We start from the raw sequence: 22125 nt of genomic DNA on the forward strand, positions 1-22125 counted from the left end.
GGTATACCTAGGTTGATAGGTAGATCGATCAAAAAGCAACCTGAGTAACCTCAAGAACTACACCATGTACGTAGAATTTTAATACTCCTACAGTAATGTTTTTTCCTAAAAAAATATGTTTAGTTAGGGCCTGTATGGGTTCGTCGGCTGCAGCCAACCATATGTGTCGGTCGGCCGAGCTATGCTGCCTGCCTGTTGCTTCATCCGCACAAAAGCAGGGGGGCTTCTCCCATGGCTAAGCAACCCAGGTAACCTGCAAGGGATGGGATTAACCGCAGGAAATGAGTGAGTGATCAGTGGTTAGGTACACTGACTGGGGCTGGAGGCGGAATGTGGGCGAAGGTGAGCGGTCACTCATCATAGCTCTGCCCATAACGTGTCACATCACTCATGTACCAATGGATCATTCTAAGTTTCATGTAACTAGATGACTCGTTGCGCCAAAGGGCGACAGCAAACCAAGTATTATGAGAGTGGTAATAGGAAAATTCAGACACGGGTCAAAATAATAAATACTTATGTGGTACATATGCATTATATTTTGTTCATGATTACTGTTTCTCCTGGAACACTCTATGCTCAATGATAGTGCTATATCCCTTGAGTGGAAGGTGGATGCTGCCAGGTACGACATGCCTCTTCTTTGCTTAGCATATTTGTTGTTGCTGGTGAGTACTCGATGTTTGAAACAGAGAAAGTAGTAAAAACAGATAATTATAAATAAGGGTGGCATTATGCATATTAATAGATCGATGAGGAACGACAACAGAGGTTATATAGGTAAAAGCTTAGGTGGTAGCTGTTCAAAAGCAACAGATAGGATCGTCGAAAAACAGAGGAAGGTTTCATCCTATTACAGAGCTTGATTAGTAGTCCTTAGAATGCTACTCCCTCCGTTCGGAATTACTTGTCTCGAAAATGGATGTATCTAGAACTAAAATACGTCTAGATACATCCATTTCTGCGACAAGTAATTTCGAACGGAGGGAGTAGATGATATTTAAATACGACTTCCATTGCTGTCGATGCTTCATATAAAGGCAATGGACAATGAGAACCGGGCGCTGCTTTGTGCTGACCTTGAAACGAAAGGCACAAATGTCTCCTTCATGGATTTTTGCAAGGCGGCGGAACTCAGACCAGTTGGTTGTTACGGTGGCTCTCTTGTTGGTTCCTAGCATGATGCGACAATTGGCGTGTAGATCACTGTTTGCAAGCCTGAGTGGCTCCGGCGGTGATCACAATACGTAAATAAGCTAACTCATTCCGCTTTTGCGCTATCAGCACGTGGTTATGTAACAACAATAATAATTGGTGCAAAAAGAGTAAATACTCTTTTGATTAGTATCATGGATATAGTTCAGTAAACAGAAATTGCAAACAAGGTATAACATGCGTAAATATGCAATTTAATTTACATGGTAGAAGAGGGCCCTCTCTGCCATTTAACTGAAAACAGCTTATGTTTAATTATGATTTCAGTTTAGCTTGGCTTAAACTCCTCCCAGTTGACTCATTCAATATTCAGCATGGGTGATCAAAAGGACTAAATTAAATTAGACTCTACATTGGAAACACGTGCATCACCCGTACATGGTAGAAAATGTCCTCTTTGTCATTTAACTAAAATTAGATTATGTCGACTTGTGGTTTCACCGTTTCAGTTCAAATAGCATACTCCTCGTAGGAGATCAAAATTGAATGGAACTCTATATTGGAAAAACATCAATACAAGAAAGCCCGTCTAGAGCAAGTACACAAAGAAAGTATTTCCAATTTAGTACTTAGAACTTCCTTAATATAATTTATACTCAAAGAAGAAGGTGCCATTAATAGTTCAATGTGCAACAAAGAAATGTAATGATGTCATGAATAATGTAGTTTTCTGTATGTATACAGAAGTAAGAAATTCAGATTCATACCTTCTAGTGTTTTGTCAGCACGGTTGGCTCCTCGAGCAAAAGAAATGGATAACAGACAGGATAAGAGAGGAACTTGTGCTTCTCGCAGCATAATATAGCATTATTCTGGAAGCTTTGTCAGCATTCTTTGTAGCGGCAGTAAGCGTACAAACTTGGCGCCAAACATAAGACATGCACACCTATGCACAAAAGTTAAAGGGGTGTTAAACACTTTCAACACTTTATCTATAACAAATATGAACATCAATCTCACCAAACTGGCGGACAACTGATCAGTTGGACATACCAGGGTGTGACCACCAGAAAGAGCATCAATGTCCTTGTCACCCAATCCTATCTGGGTGGAGAACACCTAACTGAGGTGGTCAGATCCTGATACAACAGTAAGTTCATCATGTCAGCCTAGTAATATCCAATGTACACACCATAAAATCCACAGAATAAAATACAGACAAGCATGCTCCGTTAAACCGTGCCTATAGAAGCATCGCAAATAAGGGAATGGTCTAGCATTCATAGGGCGCATCACATAGACCGAGACAGAATTTAAGAATTTTGTAGGTACACCCAAACTTAGAGAATCATGCAAGTTATGGAATTAGATTTGGAATATCAAAACAAATCAAATAATTACTCAATAAGTTTAATTGTGTTCTCTTAAAAACTATGCCAACTACAACATGGTTACATAATTAACACTTGACACCACTATGAATTGCGAATGCCTAAACGATGATATGCTAACACCTTCTACAAGCGTTCTGTCACTTAGTTGGTGCCAAAAATAACAACACAATCAGCCATGTTTATCAAATAGAAGCTATGTGGCTGTGTTGATATAAAAGACGCTGCACAATAGTACCTTGGGTGGCGTCAGGAAGACAGCCTTTCTGGAGGAGGCTCGGGCTTGTCCTGCAAACAAACCATTATAAACATCGGCAACAAACCGTGCGCGCGCACGCACACACACACACACACACACATACAGGGAAATAAAATTGCTGTTCTTCAGTTATTTCCATGTAAACAGATTTTAGACAGCAATGTGAGAATATGAGGACATACATGTTCTAACTCAATCACAAACAACAGTACAGGAAACATAAACATTCATGTAGCTACCCTGTTAAGTATTATTCCCAGTCAGCAGCTATCCCATAGTAGATAGAAAGGCGAACAACAAGGAACACATGTATGAACATAAACAGTGACCTACAGTCTTATGTAGGGGCATCAATAAACTACACAACATTCCTGGAGAAAAGAGAGGATGCAAGAAAATACTTACAAATGTATGGCAAATGCATTGACTCAATAATCAGATAATATACTTCTTATTGTCTGTTTTGCTTATAATAACAAAGCCAAAACCATCTGCTCTTTCAAACATCTCTTTTACAAATCAGACAAGAGCACGTACCATCAAGAACCGCCTGGAACAACATAGTGAAGCAAGAAACAACAGTGGTGCCAAAAACATACTTTACTTTTGTAAGTGCGAACTTCTACTTCCATCCGGCGACCATATTACGCGGCTACCTTCTGCAAGGATTTGAAGAAAAAAGTTACCCCAATTGCAGAAATAAGTCAAGAAATTTGGGCAATCAATTTCTGTGAGATAAAAAATGCAAGATAACTGATGTGAGATGCCGCAGAGAACAACCGCCTAATTAGTTGGGTCAGAATCTTGCACCACTCGATCAGCTCGGCATTATAGTTGCAACCACCCATAAGAACCATGAATGGTTCACCCTAAAGAGAAGTATACATCAGAATTGAGAGGGAATCACCTGATGCAGTGTGATATGAGGCTTTTGAACTTGGTCGTCATGTTGCCGCTGCGCTGGAAACCCCACTGAAGAGATTCAGGCAGAAGCACCTAGTTGAGAGAGAGAGGCAAGGTAGATGAAGAGATAGATGGAAAGAGAGATGGGGGAGGATGAGCATACCTGCGGCATTCATGAACTCTGCAAATACAAACGCTGGCCGCTGTTGCTGTCCTCGCAAGAATCTGATGGACACCCAAACCCTAGGTGCAAAATAAAAATTAATTTAGGGAGGAAGAAATCAAAAGGAGGATCTTACAGTGTGAAAAAACATCTTATTAAGTTACAGAAGAAGTACATCACATGCCTCTGAAAGCAGAATACCCTGTTAACAAGTCACCAATTTTCTTTGCACAACTCCGTGTTCCTCCTAAACTTAGTCAATTACACTCTGCTCGATAGTCATAATTTTATGACAAGAATTGCCACTGTGCTCTATCCAAACTGCTAGACAAACCAGGTCGCTGATAGAAGGAAATATACACTGCAACACTCCAAACTGATGCTCCAGTTGGCAAAAATCAAGGAACACACACAGTTATTTCTTATTTTCATTGTAAGGATGTCCACGTATTCCTTCAAAGTTAACAGAATGCACCGTGAAAATAATATTTTAATACCCAGCCAATGGTAGCAGTTTGTCAAGCCCATTTAGTCACAGGTTCATACATACTAATCAGGGTTATTTCTACAGGTAGAAATTACCGCAGCCAATATGCTAGCTGGCAAACAGCACAAATTTTAAGGTAGAATTACCAGCTACTATATTATATCCAACAAGGATGCCATACCAGACGCTAAATATGGGGAAAATAGTAGCTCGACCAGCGGTGCTAAATCATCAATACATAACAAGCTAAAGTATTAAATCTCGCCAACATCAGCAGGCTAGTTGGCAATATCCCACTTCATAGCGTGTGGATGTGGAAAAACTCAATCTGATAAACATGTGTAAAGCAAACGAACTGACCTTGATGTTAGCACACAATTCCTCCATCTGATTGTCTGACTGCCAAAGAGGACAAGAAACAGAGTAAACAGGCCTGTTGAAACCTTGAAAGGAACAAAGAAGTCCAGAGCATGGGCAGCTTACTTGCTTATCATCCGATACAAGGTTTTTCGACACCATCTTCTCTTTGAACTTCCGGATGTTTGCTGCACAATTGCACAAAAGTTTAGATGTTAGAGTTGATTGCAAATGATAAGAATTCTACTGGGTGCCAGATTCATCTTGTAAACTGAAAACAGAATGTGTCCTGAGCTTACTGCCGAGCTCGTCGTATGCATCGTCCGACATGGTGTACTTATCAACGAACGAGGTGTCCTCCAGCCACCCGCCGGAGGTCACCGACGAGGGGTCGAGGTCGATGACGTGCAGCCGGTACCTGCAGAGCAATCCACTTTCAGTCCAACAACAGCAGCAGCCAGTAGGTAGCAAGAGGAGATGCGGGCGGCGGACGGACGAACCGACGTAGGGGGAGTAGGCGGCGAGGGGTGCGGCGTCGCGACCGAGGTCAGCGACCCTGGCGCCGGCCTTGTCGCGGAGCTCGAGCCGCATGGAGCCCACGGCCGTGCCCGTCTTCTTCCACAGCTTCTCCTTGAGCGCCTCCATTGTCGTCTGCGAGCACAGCGAACCCACCCACCCCCGGCCGCCATTAGAGGTGAGATCCACGCTGGAGACAAGCAAGCGAGATGGGTTGGGTTGGTGGGCGTACCTGCTGCGAGACGCGGATGTCGGAGCGCGGAGGAGGGCGAGCCGATCAGGGCCGGTCTGCTTCTTCCCCTGTCGCCGGCCGCCTCCCTTTCCCTCCACCCACCTGTCGACGGAAGCGAGCGAGGCGGGGTTCGAGGGGAGGGGATTGTGCGTGTGCCACGGCTCGGGGGGAGCGGGGGAGATGCGGGCCGGCTCGCTCCTCGCTGCTTCTCGCTGTTTTCTTTTTCTGCTCGCTCGCTCTATTCATAGCAGACACGTGGATGCAGCGGTGGTGCCTAGCACCCCGCTCATCCTTTATATGTTCAATCTCATCACTTGTGTGCTAGTACTTTCTCCGTTTAAATGTATAAGTTATATTATTAGGAAGAACAACGCGACCTAGGTGACTGAAGATTGGACGAGGATAAGCATCTCAACCAGGAAACTTCCAATCGCAGGGCTGTTTTAAACGGAAGAAAAATCATCATTGTTTTAAACTCCCTCGGTGTTAGTTCAAAACTGTGACATATTAATATCAAAGATCTACCAATTACATCAACGACACAACATCAAGGCCTAGTCGAAATAACAAAATGCATACCTCCAAAAAAGTGAAAAGAAGAAGAAAGAAAGGCAAAGATAGTTGACACAACCGACGACTTGCAACATACCAGCATCAATGTCGTCCACCGTATTTGATAGCACATGAGTTACGAGAGGACCAATTTAGCATGCTCCATCTTACCCTCTCTTTTCATGTAGGAGTTAATATCATCTGTAATCAATTGTAAAAAAGAGTGTTAACGTGTGATTTTGATCCTTAGATCATGAGAGTATCGTAGTCACTTCTTACCGTATGGTAGACTTTGGGGTTGGTCAAACGTCACTTGTAACACGATGATCATAACGACAACTTACATGCTCATCGAAAATTTTAACAAGGGACTAGATAGCTCGAGAGTGAGATTTGCTCCTCCGATGATGGAGAGATATTCTTAGGACCCTTTCAGTGTGACGACATCCATCATCATCTGGCCAGATGATGAGGACATGACTACCTTGGATACGACCAAAAATATTGCATACATGCATATTTGTCAGGTGATTTCTAGTGCAAACTATTCAATAATCTATTTATGTTATCTAGAACAAAAATACTTCACACACTTTTGTGTTTTGTCTAATTGCAGGTGTATGTGACATTTGTACAATCCACATATGAAGATAAGGGAAAATGAGAAGTTTAGCTTCTATTCAAAAAGTTCTCTCACATCACTTTTGGGCCAAGAGAAGATAGAGTCCAAGTCTCTCATGTTCTGGATTCAGATTCGGACTGCACAGACAGACTACTAACAAGAGGTGGTGGTGGGTGTCACAAATCCGTTAAGCAAATCTCAAATTCTTACCAGTTCTTACCTAGCAGCAAGAGGTGATCGGCAACCGTCGTAGTCAAAACTCTCAAAGCTTGGATAGAGCGATTACTAGGGAAAATCAAACGCATGACGTAGATGTATGTGGAGCTGAGAAGGCTTATAATATGGTAGCAAAAAGGGTCAGCAATAATTAATTCAGAGACGCAAAGTTAAATAAACGCTCAACGACGGTACTGTGCTGGTCCTAGGCTAGACCGTGCTAGAGACGCGAGCCTAAAACACTAACAAGATCACGACGCTGCACGTAAACAAGGGAAAATCACACTCTGGAACTTTTTTTTCGCTCTGTTTTTTTGGCGCTCCTCTATTTTTTGCGAAAAATCACTATAATGGCGAGTGTTCAAAACTCTTCCCTCGTCAAACTGACAGGATGGGCACGCATTTTTTTGACTTTTTTTCAAAAATCAGGGCAGCAACGACGAAAAAGTGCGACAAAAAATCACTATGATGGCACGTGGCTCAAAAGACTCAGAAAAGCCTAAAAATAGGATAGGGGAAAAAAATTTGCCTGTGAAAATTTTGGCCTAAAAATTGCCCGGGGGTCTCCAATTTTTTTTTTCAAAACCTACTCAGACAAGGAAACACGAATCGGAAATTAGACAGACCTCGAAAACAAACCTAATATGAAAGGAACTCGGATTGGTGGTGGATATATGGTGGTAGGATATGGCAGCGGTGGTGGTATATAGATACGGATTGGTGGTGGTATATGGATACGGATTGGTGATGGTATATGGAGACGGATCGATGGCGGATAAGCGGTGGTGGTAGATGGCAGGGGCGATGATGATGGTGCGGCGGCGGCGTGACAACTTATGACCAGAACTCGAAACTCCAAAAGACTAGACTCTAAGACTAGCTACTAGACACGACGATGCAACCGCAAATTCAAACAAAGCAAAATACTGAAAAGACTATGCAAAGGCTCAGATTGGTTTGGATATGATGAACTAATCCTAATTATTTGTTTGGGTTTTTTTCGTGGACTGTAGGTATGAAGAACACACTCGATCTAAACTACGAAAAACTGCAAAATCTCACCGAGCAACCTGGAAATCTGATACCACTTGATAGGGACGAAGGCGTCCCGATGTTTCGATGAGATAGATATCGTTTTATGTGGGAGTCGACTTTGATGATCCGACTACGAACGTACGAAGACGTTGCACCTTAGCAATCGCTAAACCAACTTCCGAGGGTTATTGACCATGCCGGAGCACGATCAACCTGACCACGAGGGTCTATTTCCTGCGAGCAAACGAAGAACAAGCAAGAAACTGAGATTGCAATCTGGATATTGCGAATAAAAGATGAAATCTTTATTGATCAAGGTGGGGTTCTGTGACGTCTTGGTCTGGTCGTTGGACACAAACGAAGTACGCGAAGTTGCAGCTATGGAGAACTTTTAATCTAAACAAAACCCAAAGTCTAAACGACGCCCTAAGGGCTGTATATATGGAGGAAGAGGGGGGAATTTCATGGCTCCTGGAGGAGGGGTCCGAAACCAACCCTAACTCTTGTTTCCCCACACATACAAACTCTAAAAACAACCTATACTTAAGTATTTCGAAAATACATGGGGCTGGCGCAATAATAAGGTGACGCAACACCTAAAATAGCCTCTAGACGAAATTTATGAAGTGGCATCTTGTATATTTCGTCCAAGGCTTCATGCACTCCTTATGGCGGCTTCAAAGTCCTGAAATCATCACTTGTAACTCCGTTCTTGATCCCCTTGCGCATGCCATCATCTCCATGCTTGAACTTGCTCCAAGGTTCATCTTTCTTGTCCAAACTAGGCCCTTCATTTGTAAGCAAAACAAATGTATCCAATTTAGGCAACATCATATTCTCATGAACATTAGAATCGTTACCAAGAAACGAAAGTACCTGATAATTCAATTGGCGTGCGCGAGCTCTAGTAATTGGTCCAGTATGTATAACAGCAGGGGCTGTGGGTGTAACAATGGTATTGATGTCCTCATCAGATCTTTTCCATTATTTCCTTTATTTTGATTAAAACAAAAAAGGTAGAGAAGAAAAAACTCAAACTAATATTTATTATATAACCCTCAATCAATTACATAGATAGATAGATCACGAAACTAGCACTCGAAAATAGATCATACTAAACTTTTATTCTACTAAATCATGAAGCAACTAAAGATCGAACTAAGATAGGTAAAGGTAATAAAAGTGATGGTGATACGATACCGGGGCATCTCCCCCAAGCTTGGCACAATCCAAGGGGAGTGCCCATACAAATTTGTTTAAGTCTTCTTCTTTGGTGGTGATGGTGGTGGTGCTGGAGTAGCATTCTTCTTCTCCAACTTGCGCTGGAGGCTAAAATTTTCCTCCCTCAAATCATTGTTTTCTTGCTCAAGCTTCAATATCCTTTTGCATAATGCCTCCTTGCTTTCCTGTAGAAAACGAGACGGGATAAATTGGATCTTAGATTTGTTTGCTCCGTTCGGGAGGCTTGACTTCTTGAATTCCACGTGCATATCTCCAGGTTGAGGTAGTGGAACTTCATCTTCTTCGGAGCTGGCATCCTCTGTCCCCTTCGGATCATCATCTTATTCTTCCTCTGTGGTCCAACCATAATGGCCCACATCCCCATAGATCTTTGGGTTTGTGAGATAGTGGGAAACATAGCTCTCTCCATCCGAATCTCGTGATGAAATATTTTTAGATCTGCCAGAAAACAACACGAAACAAGAACAAAGGATTTCTCCGCGATACGGTGGTCAAATCGTCCGGGGGTATATATAAAGAATTTTTATCTTGGGAAACAAGCATATGAAAGGAAAACGGAGTCGGGAAGGTGCCCACTACCCACGAGGGTGCGCTAGGTGGGGCAGGCGCGCCCTGGTGCCTAGTGGGCACGTGGGTTGGCTTCCCGGTTGTTTCTTATTTTTCTATATTTTTTCTAATATTCCAAAATTGACAGAAAACATTTTTGCGAATTTTTTGGAGTCGGTTTACTTACCGTATCACATACCTCTTCCTTTTTAGGGTTCTGGAGTGTTCTGGAATGTCTCTTTTATGTATTCCTCCGGTGTCATGGTTTGAATAATATTGGTTTCAACATTAATAGGTGTACCTAAAATATAGTGCTTAATTCTTTGCCCATTGACCACCTTTGGATTAGTGCCTTCGGCATTACTGATCTTAATAGCTCCAGAGTGGTAAACTTCTTCGATGACATATGGTCCTTCCCACTTGGAGAGAAGTTTTCCTGCAAAAAAATCTAAAATGAGAATTGTACAATAGAACATATTCATCAACTTTGAATTCCCGCTTTTGGACTATTTTCCCATGCCATCTTTTGACTTTTTCTTTGAATAGTTTGGCATTTTCATAAGCTTGGGTTCTCCACTCATCTAGTGAGCTAATATCAAATAATCTCTTTTCACTGGCAAGTTTGAAATCATAGTTGAGTTCCTTAATTGCCCAATATGCTTTATGCTCTAACTCAAGAGGAAAGTCACATGCTTTTCCATAAACCATTTTGTATGGAGAGATACCCATAGGATTTTTATAAGAAGTTCTGTAAGCCCATAGTGCATCATCAAGTTTCTTGGACCAATTTTTCTAGATCTATTAACAGTCTTTTGTAATATCAACTTTATTTCTCTATTGCTAAGTTTAACTTGACCACTAGATTGAGGATGACAAGGAGATGCAATTCTATGGTTGACATCATATTTAGCAAGCAATTTATGGAAAGCACCATGAATAAAATGTGAACCACCAGTTATTCATTAAATATCTAGGGACTCCAAACCTAGGGAAAATAACTTCTTTCAGCATTTTAATGGAGGTGTTATGATCAACACTGCTAGTTGGAATAGCTTCTATCCACTTAGTGACATAATCAACATCAACCAAAATATGTGTATACCCATTAGAGGAAGGAAAAGGTCCAATATAATCAAAGCCCCAAACATCAAATGGTTCAATAACAAGTGAATAATTCATAGGCATTTCCTGACGTTTACCAATATTACCAATTCTTTGGCATTCATCACAAGTTGAGACAAACTTACGAGAAACTTTGAAGAGAGTAGGCCAATAAAAACCAGAGTGTAATACCTTGTGCACAACTCTATCTCCTGCATGATGTCCTCCGTAGGCTTCGAAGTGACATTTTCATAGGATTTGTTCCTGTTCATGCTCAGGTACACAACGTCTAATAATGCCATCTACTCCTTCTTTATAAAGATGCGGGTCATCCCAGAAGTAATGTCTTAAATCATAGAAGAATTTTTTCTTTTGTTGATATGTGAAACTAGGCGGTATAAATTTAGCAACAATATAATTATCATAGTCTGCATACCAAGGAGTATTATGGGAGGCATTTATGAGAACTAGTTGTTCAGCAGGGAAGCTATCATCAATAGGTAGTGGGTCATCAAGAATGTTTTCTAACCTAGACAAGTTATCAACCACGGGGTTCTCAACTCCTTTCCTATTAGTGATGTGCAAGTCAAACTCTTGTAACAAAAGAACCCACCTAATGAGTCTAGGTTTAGCATCTTTCTTTTTCATAAGATATTTAATAGCAGCATGATCAGTGTGAACAATTACTTTAGAATCAACTATGTAAGATATGAATTTATCACAAGCAGACACAACTGCTAGAAATTCTTTTTCAGTAGCAGCATAATTTCTTTGGGCACTGTCTAGAGTCTTACTAGCATAATGGATACCATTTAATTTTTTATCAACTCTTTGTCCTAGAACAACACCAACAACATAATCACTAGCATCACACATAATTTCAAAAGGCAAGTTCCAATCAGGTGGTTGAACAATATGTGAAGAAGTTAAGGCTTTCTTAAGTGTTTCAAAGGATTCTACACTATTATCTGTAACACCCACGATGCGGCTATATCTCCCACGTGTCGGAGCATGACTTAGAGGCATAACCGCATTGTAGGTAATGTCGCAAGAGGGGTAATCTTTACACATCCCATGTACTGAATAAGAAAAGAGGTACATAGTTGGCTTACAATCGCCACTTCACACAATAACATAAATATAGCATTACAATCATCCAGATACAATCAAGGTCCGACTATGGAACCAAAATAAAGACAACCCCAAATGCATAATGTCCCCGATCGCCACAACTGGGCTCCACTACTGATCGTCTGGAAAGGAAACGTAGTATCATCCTGAGTCCTCATCGAACTCCCACTTGAGCTCAGTCGCATCTCCTGGAACGGTATCATCGGTCCCTGCATCTGGTTTTGGAAGTAATCTGTGAGTCACGGGGACTCAGCAATCTCACACCCTCACGATCAAGACTATTTAAGCTTATGGATAGGTAAAAGTTATGAGGTGGAGCTGCAGCAAGCACTAGCATATATGGTGGCTAACATACGCAAATGAGAGCGAGAAGAGAGCGCAAAGCACGTTTCGAGAATCTATGATCAAGAAGTGATCCTAGAAATACTTACGTTCAAGCATAACTCGAGACCGTGTTCTCTTCCCGGACTCCGCCGAAAAGAGACCATCACGACTACACACGCGGTTGATTCTTTTTAATTAAGTTAAGTGACAAGTTTTCTACAACCGGACATTAACAAATTCCCATCTGCCCATAACTGCGGGCATGGGTTTCGAAAGTTCAAATCCCTACAGGGGGTGTCCCAACTTAGCCCATCACAAGCTCTCACGGTCAACGAAGGATATTCCTTCTCCCAGGACGACCCGATCAGACTCGGAATCTCGGTTACAAGACATCTCGACAATGGTAAAACTAAACCAGCAAAGCCACCCGAATGTGCCGACAAATCCCGATAGGAGCTGCACATATCTCGTTCTCAGGGTACACCGGATAAGCAATCCGTACAACTAAAACCAACCCTCGAGTTTCCCCGAGGTGGCGCTGCAAGGGGCTCTAGTTTGGACCAACACTCAGAGGAGCACCGGCCCGGGGGTTTAAAATAAAGATGACCCTTGAGTCCGCGGAACCCAAGGGAAAAAGGCTAGGTGGCAAATGGTAAAACCAAGGTTGGGCCTTGCTGGAGGAGTTTTATTCAAGGCAAACTGTCAATGGGTTCCCATTATAACCCAACTGCGTAAGGAACGCAAAATCAAGGAACATAACACCGGTATGATGGAAACTAGGGCGGCAAGAGTGGAACAAAACACCAGGCATAAGGCTGAGCCTTCCACCCTTTACCACGTATATAGATGCATTAAAGTAAACAAGATATAATAATGATGTCCCAACAATAAACATGTTCCAACAAGGAACAAACTCCAATCTTCACCTGCAACTAGCAACGCTATAAGAGGGGCTGAGCAAAGCGGTAACATAGCCAACCAACGGTTTGTTAGGACAAGGTGGGTTAGAGGTTTGACATGGCAATATGGGAGGCATGATAAAGCATGTGGTAGGTATCGTAGCATAGGCATAACAATAGAGCGAGCAACTAGCAAGCAAAGATAGAAGTGATTTCGAGGGTATGGTCATCTTGCCTGCAAAGTTCTCCGAGTTGACGTAAGCTTGATCCTCGTAAACGTTTTCAATGGGTTCCTCGATCACGTACTCATCTCCCGGCTCTACCCAAAGCAAGAACATAAGCAAAGTGAGACACAATCAACAACGATGCAATGCGCAAGCAACATGATGCAAAACATGGCATGATATGTGGGATGTGATATGCAATGCATATGCATGCTTCGGAAAAGAAAGATTGAACCAGGCCTCAACTTGGAAAACCAAGAGTGCCGCTGGAAAGATGAGTTGATTTCGGTCGAAATCGATATAAAGATCACCGGAATCGGATGCACGGTTTGCAAATGGCAAGCAAAACAATAATGGCACAAAGCTACGATTAACAGCACGAGGCCATCTAAATCCATCAAGAAAAATAAGCTACTGCACTCTAACATAGCAACAAAGCACATGGCAGTGATCCACTCGAGATGCTTGACAAAAGATGAACACTGAGATACGGTTAAATCACACAATAGCAGGTTCAAACAAGCATGGCAAAAGTGCAAAAGATATCAGGTTCACAGACTTAGTGAAAATAACATGGCAGGATTTAACATCAGGAAGCAATGTTTAGAGCAAGATAACAACATGCTACAGGAACATATCATGGCAAAGCAAGGTATGTCATGAAACTACACAAAGCATATAACAAAAGTCCCATATTGACTATAAGCCAAAAGGGATAAGAAGATACAATGGCAACCATGTGAACATAGCAAGTTTCATTAACAGATTCAGACTTAGCAGAAAACTGGAACATGGCAAAACAGAATTACGTAGACATGTTTGCGAGCTCGATGCACTCTCCACAAGGCATTGCATGACAAACTAAGCATACACCCAGCAAGTAGACATGATGAATAAGCTAACCATGGCAAGACCACTCTCATAGCATGCATGGAACAACTACAACAACCTCAGCAAAATTGATTAACACGTAAACAATCTGCCAGGAACATTTTATAGCAAACGTAGAGCAAGATTGAGTCATGCTAGGGTGCTCCATAATTGCCAACAAAGACATGGATGGATAGAGCATAACAATATCTTAAAAACATCCTTACTGAACATGCTCAAAATAGGCATGGATCACTCTGTAGCAACAAGAATACATGGCATAAAAATATCATCAGGGAAATGACTTAGAAGACGTCCCTAAAATCAGCAACATCACGAGAGCTACTTTGCATGCTTGTGCTAGTCACCACATTGATCACAAAAATACATGGCATACACCCCTATAAAGATGGCATGGCATACAACAAAACACATGTAGGTCTCAATATCATAGGAGGCACACATTAAACATGGAAAAAATGACAAATGTCCATAATCTGATAAGAATCTGAAACTAACATTACATAGCACTCTTGCAACAACATTTAGGGCATCAAGATGAACTCAAATGAACATGGTGCAATGGAATGAAATGAAATGCACATCGAGACGAACAATTTGATATGCTACACGCCCAAAACGGAGCTACGAATGCAAAGTTATGATGCGATGAAGTTCCCTAAAATAATTGAAAACTGAGGACTTAGAGAGAGGCAAAAGTCAACCCTAGGGTCTCCCGATCCAGATCTGGGGCGGCACGAACTTCGATGTTCGCCGGAGATGGAGAGTTCACCGGAGATGGAAGTAGATGGCCGGGAAAGGGGAGCTCCGGGCCGGATCCGGCCAGATCCCGGCAAGACGGCGGCGGGCGCGGCCGCGGAGCCCGGCTGCGGGCGGCGCCGTCTGCGGGGGCGCGGCACGCGGTGACGGCGGCGGTCAGTGATGGCGGGCAGTGGCCGGAGGCGAGGGCTCGCCAGCGCGGAGGAGAAAGGCGGGGCGGCGCGGTTGGTCGGCGGGCGGGCACGGACGGGCCGGGAGGGCCCCGCCTGGGCCCCGGCGGGCCGGCGCGCGGTGGCGCGGGGCGGCGGCGAATGGTGCGATGACACGTGGCGACGGCGGGCGGATTTCTGTCTGGCGGCGCCCGGACATGTTCGGCCGCGCGGAGGGGAGAGGGAGCTAGGCTTTGATCCGGAATTTTCGGGGGAGATGTCTATGTATACATAGAAGGAGCTAGGAGGCTCCAAATTGAGCACGGTTTTCGGCCAAGCGATCGTGATCGAACGACCGAGATGATGGAGGGGGTTTAGGTGGGGTTTGGGCCACTTTGGTGAGGTGTTGGGCTGCAACACACACGAGGCCTTTACGGTTCCTCGGTTAACTGTTGGAGTATCAAACGAAGTCCAAACGACACGAAACTTGACAGGCGGTCTACTGGTAGTATACCAAGGCCTCTTGGCAAGTCTTGGTCCAATCCGAGAACGTTTAACACCCGCACACGAAAGGAGGCAAAAGGGGACACCGGAGGACATAGGAGTGCCGGAATGCAAAACGGACAACGGGGAAAATGCTCGGATGCATGAGACGAACACGTATGCAAATGCGATGCACATGATGACATGTTATGAGATGCATGACATGGACAAAAGCAACACAAAGACAAAACCCAACCACGAGGGAATATCATAACTTAGTGTCGAAAATGGCAAGAGTTAGAATACAAATATGGCAAGACACATACGGGGCGTTACAACACTCCACCACTACGAAAGGATCTCGTCCCAAGATCTAGGACTGGAAAAACTCTGGGTATTCAGAACGGTGGTGGTCCTCGTGTTCCCAGGTGGCTTCACGGTCGGAATGATGTGACCACTTCACTTTCAGGAATTTGATAGACTTGTTGTGAGTCTTGCACTCAGTTTCTTCAAGAATAGCAACGGGATGCTCATGATAAGACAGGTCTTCCTGGAGATCAATCTCTTCAAAGTTGATGGTGCGGTCAGGAGTCTTGAAACACTTGCGGAGCTGATACACGTGAAACACGTCGTGCACGTTTGCAAAGTTGGATGGAAGCTCAAGTTGATAGGCGAGATCGCCTCTTTTGCCAATGATCTTGAAAGGACGCACGTATCTAGTGGCAAGCTTCCCTTTGATACCGAAGCGACGAGTACCTTTCATTGGAGAGACGCAGAGGTAGACATGGTCTCCGATCTCGAAAGCCAAGTCACGATGCTTGCTATCATAGTAACTCTTCTGGCGTGATTGCGCGGCTTTGAGATTTTCACGAATGACTTTGCACATTTCTTCAGCCTCTGTGATCAAGTCATTGCCAAGAAGTTGGCGTTCACCAGTCGCTGACCAGTTAAGAGGAGTACGACACTTTCTGCCATAGAGGATCTCGAATGGGGCCTTGCCCGAACTCGCTTGGAAGCTGTTGTTGTAGGAGAACTCGGCATATTGAAGACAATCTTCCCACTTCATACCGAAAGAAATGACACATTCCCTGAGCATATCTTCAAGAATTTGATTGACTTGCTCGACTTGGCCACTAGTTTGAGGATGAAAAGCTGTGCTGAAGCGAATGTTAGTGCCCATGGCCTTCTGAAAAGAATCCCAGAACTTAGAAGTGTAGATGCTTCCACGATCTAAAGATATCAACTGCGCAATGCCGTGCAGAGAGACAATCCTGGATGTATATAGCTCTGCCAACTAAGCTGCTATGATAGATTCTTTGATAGGAAGAAAATGAGCCACTTTAGTGAGCTTGTCGATGACAACGAAGATAGCATCATTGCCACGCTTGGACTTGGGGAATCCAGTCACGAAGTCCATCTCAATATGGTCAAACTTCCATTCTGGAATGGCAAGAGGTTGGAGGAGACCAGCTGTCCGTTGGTGTTCTGCTTTCACTCTTTTGCAGACATCACATTCATTCACGAACTGAGCAATCTCGCGCTTCATTCGAGTCCACCAATACGACTGCTTGAGGTCATGATACATCTTTGTACTTCCAGGGTGAATAGAGAGGAGTGAATTGTGATCTTCGTTCATAATGACTTTACAAAGGTCACCTTTAGGAACAACAATGCGATCCTCGAAGAATAAAGTATCCTTGTCATCAAGGCGATAGCACTTGTACTGGGTTGGCTCTTGGCAATCCCAATCTTCACCTTCTTCACCATAGCATCAAGAAGTTGAGCCTCACGAATCTAATCTTCCAAAGTGGGAGAGACTTGGAGGTTGGCAAGGAATCCTTGAGGAATAACTTGGAGATTAAGTTTGCGGAAAGCTTCACAAAGCTCTGGTTGGTAGGGCTTGAGAATCAAACTGTTGCAGTAAGCCTTCCTGCTCAATGCGTCAGCAATTACATTGGCCTTGCCTGGAGTATATTCAATACTCGAATTATACTCTTGAATCATCTCGACCCAACGAGTCTGCCTGAGGTTGAGGTTGGGCTGAGTGAAGATGTACTTGAGACTCCTATGATCAGTGAAGATGTCCACTTTTCTCCCCAACAAGAGATGTCTCCATGTTAAAAGAGCATGGACAACTGCCGCCAACTCGAGGTCATGAGTGGGGTAGTTCTTTTCGTTGGGCTTCAACTGGCGAGAGGTATAGACCACAACTTTCTTCTCTTGCATCAACACTGCACCGAGACCTTGAAGGGAAGCATCACAGAAAACCTCAAACGGTTTGGATTCATCAGGAGGAGTCAGAACTGGAGCTGTGACTAACTTCTCTTTGAGGGTGTTAAAAGCGATGTCACATTCAGGCGACCATACATACTTCACATGCTTCTGGAGAAGGTTGGAAAGAGGCTTCACGATCTTTGAGAAATTCTCAACAAACCTTCGGCAATAGCTTGCGAGTCCAAGGAAGCTGCGGAGTTGATTCACATTCTGAGGCGGTTCCCAATTCACAATTGTAGACACCTTCTCAGGATTAACAGCTATGCCCTTGGCGGAGATGATATGCCCAAGGTAGAGAACCTCATCGAGCCAAAACTCGCACTTTGAAAACTTTGCATAGAACTGCTGTTCTCTGAGTTTGTCCAACACCAATCTCAAGTGCTTGGCATGATCCTCCTTGTTCTTGGAAAAGACCAAAATGTCATCGAGGTAGACCAAAACGAAGTCATTTGTGTAGGGGTTGAAGATGAAGTTCATCATGCGAGAGAATGTTGGAGGAGCATTGACAAGGCCGAAAGACATGACAGTGTATTCATATGAACCATAGCTTGTTCTGAATGCTGCCTTGGGGATATCTGTAACACCCTCGATGCGGCTATATTTCCCACATGTCGAAGCACGACTTAGAGGCATAACCGCATTGAAAGCAATGCCGCAAGTGAGGTAATCTTCACACAACCCATGTAATACATAAGGGAAAGAGATACATAGTTGGCTTACAATCGCCACTTCACACAATTACATGAATAAAGCATTACATCAACCAGATACAATCAAGGTCTGACTACGGAACCAAAATAAAAGAAGACTACCCCAAATGCTACACAGATCCCCGATCGACCCCAACTGGGCTCCACTACTGATCGACTAGAACGAAACAACATAAAGGACAAGATCTTCATCGAGCTCCTGCTGAGCTTGGTTGCGTCATCTGCACGGAATCATCGGCACCTGCAAGCTGGGTTTGTAAGTATCTGTGAGTCACGGGGACTCAGCAATCTTGCACCCTCGCGATCAAGACTATTTAAGCTTATGGGTAAGCTAAAGGTAAGAGGTGGAGCTGCAGCAAGCGACTAGCATATATGGTGGCTAACATACGCAAATGAGAGCGAGAAGAGAAGGCAAAGCACAGTCGGTAAAAGTATGATCAAGAAGTGATCCTAAAACAACCTACGTCAAGCATAACTCCAACACCGTGTTCACTTCCCGGACTCCGCCGGAAAGAGACCATCACGGCAACACACGCGGTTGATGCATTTTAATTAAGGTCAACTTCAGGTTTTCTACAACCGGACGTTAACAAATTTCCATCTGCCCATAACCGCGGGCACGGCTTTCGAAAGTTCAAATCCCTGCAGGGGAGTCCAACCTTAGCCCATGACAATCTCTCACGGTCAACTAAGGAATAGACCTTCTCCCGAGACGTTCCGATCAGACTCGGTATCCCGGTTCTACAAGACACTTCGACAAGTTAAAACAAATCCAGCAACACCGCCCGAATGTGCCGACAAATCCCGATAGGAGCTGCACATATCTCTTTCTCAGGGCACACTCAGATGAGACTAGCTACGAGTAAAACCAACCCTCAAGTTTCCCCGAGGTGGCCCCGCAGGCAGCTCAGTTCAGACCAACACTCAGAGGAGCACTGGCCCGGGGGGGTTAGAATAAAGATGACCCTTGAGTCTGCAGAACCCAAGGGAAGGTGGTAGGTTGTTAGTGCAAATGGTAAAACCAAGGTTGGGTATTGCTCGAGGAGTTTTATTCAAGGCGAACTGTCAAGGGGTTCCCATTATCACCCAACCGCGTAAGGAACGCAAAATCTGGGAACATAACACCGATATGACGGAAACTAGGGCGGCAAGAGTGGAACAAAACACCAGGCATAAGGCCGAGCCTTCCACCCTTTACCAAGTATATAGATGCATTAATTAAATAAGATGATATTGTGATATCCCAACAAGATATCCATGTTCCAACATGGAACAAGCTTCAATCTTCACCTGCAACTAACAACGCTATAAAAGGGGCTGAGCAAAGTGGTAACATAGCCAAACAACGGTTTGCTAGGACAAGGTGGGTTAGAGGCTTGGTTCAACAATATAGGAGGCATGATAAGCAAGTGGTAGGTATCGCAGCATAGGCATAGCAAAAGAGCGAGCAACTAGCAAGCAAAGATAGAAGTGATTTCGAGGGTATGATCATCTTGCCTGAAATCCCGCAAGGAAGAAAAACGAGTCCCCGAAGAAGACAAATGGACGTAGACAAACGGGTCCTCACAAACGTGACGTTATCGGAACTAACCCGAAGAAGCAACACCGGAAAAGAAGCAAACAACATAGTAAACAACCATCACATAATCATGGCATGATGCACAACCAAGTATGATGCATGTCCGGTTTAATTATGCATGGCATGGCAAAGTGCATAAGCAATCCTACAAATTAAGTGGAGCTAAATATGCATCGGGATGCATAATGACAAACACCACATTCAAGTTATTTAGTTCGATCTCGTTTATGTACCCAACAATATTAAATGTTGATAAACATGACAAGAGATGAAGCAAAAGTAAACTACACAATCTAAGCAATTTAAATGGGGCCGAAAACATCAAACAACAATTCCGGTAAATCCCCATATGCATTTAGCAATTTAAAGCAAACAACAATTTTAAAGATTTAAATTGTTGTTATCATGATGCGGATGACATGAACAAGTTTATGCAATTTTTATTAAAAGTTTGACAAGAGCATTATGAAGCATTTGTCACCATGGTGGAAAGGAAAGGGGTGCCACGGCAATGATAACGAAAACGATGCCACAACAACGTTCCGGTTCCGGTAACTCGATTGAGATACCGATGCAAAGGAGAAGTGTGCGGATGCGTGCAAAATATGGTGGGGCGCTCCCGGATTCTGGGTGTCCCACGAGACGACGGTAACAAGGAAAAAGAGGGGCAACATGCATCGACAATTTGGACACGGTTAGAACATGATCATCTCATACAACTTGCATTCATTCTCGGAAGGTCGTCTCGGCGATTATACCTTTCGGAGCATGCATTATCGGAACAGATCAAGTTCGAAGCGGAGAAGGGGAAGTAGACGTTCTCGCGAGGGTAGAGGAAGTAGTGGTACACGTCTCCGAGAAGGACTTGATGCATTCGAAGTTTCCGAGGGCGACGGTAGGGGAACTTGGTGTTAGTGCTTTACGGGTCTTCGGTGACGGTCGATGTACACGGTTCGTAGGCGTTCGGATCTTCCGAAGAGGTACTTGATGCATGTGTTACACGGGTCTTCGATGGTGGTAGTGGTACACGTTGTAGTCGAACTTGACGAATACAAATCCCTTCGGGGTTGTCGTGGTACTAAGGGTCTTCTGACTTGACGGATCTGATGACTCCGGGCGTAGTGGTACATGTTCGTTTACTCCACGGTCTTGACGGATCCACGCGATGGTAGTGGTACTCGCGAAGAGGTACTCGACGGTCGTCGTGTAGACGTTCACGGGGTCTTGGCGATGGTAGTTGTACATGGGTCTTCGGCGACGGTACTTGGCGTTCTCGTTCTGAACGACCCAAAATGAATCACGACAAAAGGGCCTCTCGAGGCAGCAGCCAAAGGTGCACGGGGCAGCAGAGAAAACATGGTACTTGGACATGGGCGCTGGCACACGCAGTGGACATGGAGGCAGGGCGATGAGAAGGCGCACTGCTCGGTTAGGGACGAAAAGGGGCTGCAGGAGGCCGGACTTGTCCAGGCGGCAGGGGAGGCAGAGGCCCGATGGTGCTGGTAGCTGCTGCTGCTCGATGCAGCCGACGTCGAGCAGATGGAAACAGGGTGATGTGCGGGGCTCCGGCAGAGGGACTTGGTGAGCAGGGGCGTCGCGGGGACAGACTGCTACGGGCGGAGCCAAGCCGATGGCCATGGCTGGGATCTGCGAAGTAGCCACGGTAGCGGGGTGAGGGAGAAACGAGGCAAGGAAGGGAAAACAGAGGGGCGACAGGGTCGGCCTGCAGGTGGCCGGATGCTGCTTGTCTTGCGCTCGGGAGGACACGAGCAGGGGCGTGCTCGTTCTGAGGAAGCGCTCGGGGTCGGCTTGGGGTTCGAGCTCCTCTTGACTGGATCACGGAGGGAGCAGGAGGTAGGGAGCTGTGGGGTGGCAGCCGACAACAACTCCGGCGGCCGGCCGGCGCGACGAGGTGGTGTAGGGTC

The 22125-nt window shown here is 44.4% G+C and overlaps 1 protein-coding gene across 1 annotated transcript; it reads right to left on the reverse strand.

Moving 5' to 3' along the window:
* Positions 1-755: 755 nt before the first annotated feature.
* Positions 756-21838, reverse strand: LOC119352493. The gene is made up of 11 exons (XM_037619112.1): positions 21379-21838; positions 5464-5701; positions 5220-5366; positions 5015-5133; positions 4842-4903; positions 4719-4757; positions 3872-3951; positions 3713-3801; positions 2785-3464; positions 2209-2294; positions 756-2101 (listed from the first exon to the last, which is right to left on the reverse strand). The coding sequence occupies exons 1-8, from the start codon at positions 21836-21838 to the stop codon at positions 3750-3752; spliced, it is 1197 nt and encodes a 398-aa protein (XP_037475009.1). The 3' UTR covers positions 756-2101; positions 2209-2294; positions 2785-3464; positions 3713-3749.
* Positions 21839-22125: the final 287 nt, after the last annotated feature.

Source organism: Triticum dicoccoides, chromosome 1A (assembly GCF_002162155.2).
Source record: "Triticum dicoccoides isolate Atlit2015 ecotype Zavitan chromosome 1A, WEW_v2.0, whole genome shotgun sequence".
Classification (NCBI taxonomy): domain Eukaryota; kingdom Viridiplantae; phylum Streptophyta; class Magnoliopsida; order Poales; family Poaceae; genus Triticum; species Triticum dicoccoides.

What these genes read in the sequence shown, in the direction of transcription:
- LOC119352493 (XM_037619112.1), bottom strand. Translation starts at nt 21,838, where the DNA reads ATGGCCATCGGCTTGGCTCCGCCCGTAGCAGTCTGTCCCCGCGACGCC. An exon ending in TTGTATCGGATGATAAGCAA is followed by an intron (nt 4,758 to 4,841) that starts GTAAGCTGCCCA and finishes CCTCTTTGGCAG; the next exon opens with TCAGACAATCAGATGGAGGA. An exon ending in AGAGTTCATGAATGCCGCAG is followed by an intron (nt 3,802 to 3,871) that starts GTATGCTCATCC and finishes TCTCTCAACTAG; the next exon opens with GTGCTTCTGCCTGAATCTCT.